The 5,608-nt window shown below is 41.0% G+C and overlaps 1 protein-coding gene across 1 annotated transcript; it reads left to right on the forward strand.

The window, feature by feature from the left end:
• Window positions 1-4,048: 4,048 nt before the first annotated feature.
• On the forward strand, window positions 4,049-4,759 carry LOC106297173. Its single transcript, XM_013733448.1, has one exon. The coding sequence runs from the start codon at window positions 4,049-4,051 to the stop codon at window positions 4,757-4,759; it is 711 nt and encodes a 236-aa protein (XP_013588902.1).
• The last annotated feature ends 849 nt before the right edge of the window (window positions 4,760-5,608 follow it).

Here is a 5,608-nt window from a genome sequence, read left to right on the forward strand (position 1 = left end):
AGAAAATGTACGTATAGTCTTCGAAATAACTGCGAGGCGTCGCCAAGTTAAAAATCGAGACGATACGAACAAATTGTCCGAATGCGACCACAAAAACCTTACACTCCGTTCGTCGATTGGCCCCGACGAACACATCAGCCGTCTTAAACAAACGCAACTTGATCACTCTTTTGATCTTCGAACGTCCAACACAAGGACGAAAGCGCGTTACAAAAAAATTCGAAATTTTAATCTAGCACTTCCAGTTGGCTTAAAAATTGTCTCTGGAAAGATGTTCGATTCATGCCATACAAGTCATATAAGCCGAGAACCTATCGCGGACTTTAAATCGGTACGAATCAGGTAGAAATCGCAACAGGAAAATCGATAGCTGGCTAGTCACCGCACAAACCTTAAAACCGAGAGTAAACCTAGGTCTTGCCCTAAGCCCATCGCATTGGTCTCAGACATCTCAAGACATGATATCTAAACGATACGAGATCCAGAAGGCTAGAGAAAAGATTATTCGTCGGGGTATGTGGAATATAGCCGGAGTTCCAATGATTGTTTCAAAGTGGATTCCGAGGTCTGAGGAGGAGAAACAAGAAGAGGAATCAATTCCGATGTGGGTGCACGTGGAGAAGGTTCCACTCCATATGTATTCATGGGAAGGGATCAGTTTTGTTACTAGTACAGTGAGATTCCCAGTGAAGTTGCACCCGGAAACTGTGGCTTGTACAAATTTTGAAGTTGTAAAAGTTTTTGTGAATGTTGATGTCTCCAAGGCTCTACCTAAACATATCACATTCACAAAGAAGGGTAAGAAGTTCACAGTGGACTACTACTACCCTTGGCTACCGGCAAGATGCAAGTTTTGTGAAAAATGGGGCCATGGCGAAGCTGTTTGTGGTACTAAAGGGAAAGGGAAGAAGCGTAAGTAAGCTACTGAATCACCTAAGGGAACTAAAGTAAGTGATGTGAGGGTTACTAGTCCTCAGGCTGTAAGAAGATCGTCGGTAAATGTAGAAGAAGGGTCTGAGAGCAGAGTACAGATGGTGGATAAGGGTGAGGATTCTATTAAGGAGGGGACAAAGACAAAGGAGGCTACAGCTGGTAATCAAGAAGTTAATGTGTGGACTCTGGTTTCTCCAGCAAAAACAGGTCGATTATTTTCCTCTACACAGAAAGAAGATGAGATACAGATATATGCGTCTAAGTTCTCAGTTCTGAGTGTAGAAGAAGAGGAGGAAGGTGAAATAGTTTTTGAAGTTCGTAATGGTCTCGAGGTTGCAGTAAGTGAGGTAAATGAGGAGATTGAGATATTTGAGGGTGAAATGCTTCTAGATGATAACTTGGAACAGCAAGAGAGGAAATCAAGGCAGGGAAGAGAAGAGGTCGGAAGGCAAAGGCTCCAGATGAAAATCCGAGTAAGAGCACAAGACCTACCCGATGAAAACATTAATAATGGCGAGCTTCTTCTGGAATGTGCGCGGATTTAACAAACATTTGAAGCATTCCGTGGTACAAGAGTGGGTTAGAGGTAATAATATGAATTTTGGATGTATTTTGGAGACAAGGGTAAATGAGAGTAAAGCGGAAGGTATTCTAAATAAGGTGTTTAGTCAGTGGTCTCATATGACTAACTACGAGCATAGTCAACGTGAGAGAATATGGTTGGTCTGGCGTGATGGGGTTTGTATGACACCGGTGTATACAACTGATCAGCTAATAACATGTTCCGTTGGGTTGTTGGACAAGGAAGAATTTTTCTTCACATGTGTCTATGCAAATAAAATGGATGAAGGTAGGAAGGGGTTGTGGGAAGATCTCTGTCACCACTAATACTTTGCGTTGTTTCGTAATAAGGCTTGGTTTATAGTTGGCGATTTTAATGAGATTTTGGATGCGGAGGAGAGTTCGGGGTTTGAAAGCTTAGGAAGACTACCAAGTGGTATGAGGGATTTTCAAAGAATGGTGCTCCACTGTAAACTCACAGATATGGGTTATCAAGGGCCATTGTTCACTTGGTGTAATAAAATAGATGGAGGGGTAATTTGTAAGAAGTTGGATCGAGTACTTATGAATGAAGAAGTGTTGCTAAGATTCACGAGTGCTTATTCAGTCTTTGAAGCGGAAGGTTGCTCGGATCATATGAGATGCAAGATTCAGATTTTCCATGCTACTGAGAAAATAAGAAGAACATTTAAGTATGTTAATGCGATTGGGAAATTGGAATCTTTTCTTCCAAGGGTCAAGGAGTTTTGGGATACTACGCAAAGGCTTTATCATTCCACGTCTGCTATGTTTAGATTCTCAAAGAAGTTAAAAGTGCTTACAGCCTCTTATCAGGGAGATTGGTAAAGAGAAACTTGGAAACTTAACGAAAAGAGCTGAGGAAGCTAATGGGGACCTGTGTGAGAAGCAACTACAAACTCTGGAAAATCCAAGTTCTAGCAATATACAGGAGGAGTCTCAGGCTTATGAGAAGTGGTTTCATGTAGCGGGGTTAGAGGAGGATTTTCTTAAACAGAGAGAAAAGCTCCATTAGCTTGATGTAGGGGATCAGAACAATAAAACTTTCCATAACGCTATCAGGTCTCGTCAAGCGCAAAATATCATTCGAGAAATTAGATGCCTGGATGGGAATATGGTTACCACACAGTCGGATATTAAGGAGGAAGCGGTGAGGTTCTTTTCTGGATTTCTTAATCAATCTCCTGATAGCTATGTTGGAACTACTATGGAAGAGTTGCAGAGTCTTCTTGAGTTCAGATGCTCGGAAGATGACTTCAGTATGCTGATAGAGGAGGTCACTGAAGAAGAGATTCGCAAAGTTTTGTTTGCTATGCCCTCAAATAAATCCCCGGGCCCTGATGGATATCCAATCGAGTTCTTTAAGACTACATGGGCTATCATTGGTAACGACTTCACAGTGGTTGTTCAATCAGTTTTCCGGTATGGTTTTCTTCCCAAAGGGGTAAATCTACAATCTTGGCCTTGGTTCCTAAGAAAACAGACTCTTTGGAGATAAAAGACTTCAGACCTATAGCTTGCTGCAATGTCCTTTACAAGGTGGTCTCAAAAATTCTTGCAAATAGACTAAAGTTGCTTCTTCCTCGTATGATCGCAGAGAACCAGTCAGCGTTTGTAAGAGGTCGGCTTCTGATGAAAAATGTCTTACTTGCATCGGAGTTGGTTAAGGAATATCATAAAGACTCTGTTTCTCCTTGGTGTGTGATGCAGATTGACATTTCGAAGGGTTTTGATTCAGTGCAATGGTCTTTTGTGCTGCAGTGTCTAGAGGCAGTTGGAGTACCGGCTAGGTTCATTCACTGGATCAAACTTTGTATTTCTACTCCTTCATTCTCGGTACAAGTAAATGGGGAGTTTGCTGGGTATTTTCAGAGTACAAGGGGATTAAGACAGGGCTGCTCCCTCTCTCCTTACCTCTTTGTCTTGTGTATGAATGTGCTCTCACACAAGATAGACAACGCCGTTAGAGAGAAGAAGTTCAAGTTCCATCCTCGGTGTCAATCACTCTCCCTCACTCATCTATGCTTTGCAGACGACCGTATGGTGTTTGTAGAAGGAACCAAAGAATCTATTGAAGGAGCCCTTTCGGTATTTGAAGACTTTGCCAAGGTCTGGTTTGAACATAAGTACTGAGAAATCGACTTTGTATGTGGCTGGTGTGTCTGAGATAGAAAGAAGTAGAGTTCCTCTGATGACAAAAGTATTGAACAAGCAGGACTACCTACCTTTAGTGGAAAGGATTCGCAGCAAGAAACTCATGGACGTGTAGATTTCTGTCTTATGCGGGGAGGCTGCAGTTGATCAAGTCTGTGCTGATGAGTATTGTTAACTTTTGGGCAGCTGTATTTAGGCTACCAAGTAAGTGTATGGAGGTTGAACAACTGTGTGCTTCTTTCCTCTGGTCAGGACCGGCTATAAAGTCAACAGGAGCAAAGGTTGCTTGGAGAGACATATGTAAACTCAAAAGTGAAGGAAGATTAGGGATTCGGTGTTAAAGGAGGTTAATATGGTCTATGGATTAAAATTCATATGGAAGATGTTATTGGGTATATCGTTATGGGGTAAATGGATCAAGATTTATCGTCTTAAAAAGAAGAGTTTCTGGGAAGTTAAGGCTACAACACAAGCAAGGTCTTGGATGTGGAGAAAATTATTGAAACTAAGGGAGGTTGCGAAAAATTTCTGTAAGAAAGAGGTGGGTAATGGTCGCCATATTTCGTTTTGGTTCGATAATTGGTCTAATAAATGGGTGCTCTTTGATATATTGGGAGAAAGAGGTATTATTGACATGGGTTTTAGGAAAGAGGCTACATTGGAGGAAGCTGTAATGAATAACAGGAAGAGAAGAAAACATAGATCTGTGGTTCTTAATGAAATTGAAGCTGAGCTGATAGCTGTTAAGGAGAAGATTAGTCACAATGTGATGGATGTGAATTTATGGAAGAGGAAGTTGGGGTTCAAAGCTGAATTTTCGTCTCATGAGACTTGGCTGCTGTTGCGGGAATCCTATGCCCAATGTCCTTGGGAAAGAGGTGTTTGGTTCTCGATGGCCACACCAAAGTTCGCATTCATTACTTGGCTGGCAATGTTGGACAGGTTATCAACTATGGATAGAATCTCCAGTTGGAGCCAGGGAGTGGACACTACTTGTGCGTTGTGTAAGAATGCCACAGAGACTAGAAACCACCTATTCCTTTCAGTTGTGGGAGCACTTAACGCTTGGTATTCTGCGAAGCAATCACACTAAAGCTTGGTCCTCCATTGTGACTCTGTTATCAGAAAACATTATGAGTAAAATGAGCTCCTTTTGCGTACGTTAGTCTTTCCAAGCTGCAGTGTACGCGATATGGAGAGAAAGGAACAAGGTAAAACATAGGGAGCAGGCTTTGCCGATTCCCATTTTGATGAAACTCACTGAAAAAGGTGTAAGGAATAAGCTCAGTTTAATGAGAAACAAGAAGGGAGTGGTATGGAATGTGGACTCCAGTTTTGGTTTGGAACTAGAGTATAATTTGCATTTGAGTAGTTTTGAATAATTTGGGAGTTGTAGCAGCAAAGGTGAATTAGAAGTTGTAGTATTAGTTACTGTCTACACTTAGATGTAAAAAAGTTTTTTGATGAATAAAATTTAACATTCGCTCAAAAAAAAAAAAACAATATCTCGAGGTTCAGTTCAATAGCCAATAGGGATAGAATCTAATATCATGATCGCTTTAGTTTCTGACCGAAGAGGAGAGAGATGTTAAAATTTATATGAAGAAGACCTAGCGAAACCTAGCTACTATATATGGAAAGCGGTGGAGAACATAGAAGTAAATTATATTATGTAGAACTCAAAGTAAATTATATCATACTTTAATTCTCCTCAACTTCAATTATATTATCCACCACTAAAGTTCCACATGACTTTCAGTATTAGCGACAGGTCCTCTGCCGAAGATATCAATTATAGTATCATACTAGTAGGATTTTAACCTATACTCTCACGGAAAACTTGTGGCCGCGACCAAAATTCCGTGGCCATATGATCCCATAACTTCCTTACCATTGAATAGGCTGTAGGAGTTATCACAATGGATGATGTTCTCGAACATAG

This window comes from Brassica oleracea, chromosome C6 (assembly GCF_000695525.1).
Source record: "Brassica oleracea var. oleracea cultivar TO1000 chromosome C6, BOL, whole genome shotgun sequence".
Classification (NCBI taxonomy): domain Eukaryota; kingdom Viridiplantae; phylum Streptophyta; class Magnoliopsida; order Brassicales; family Brassicaceae; genus Brassica; species Brassica oleracea.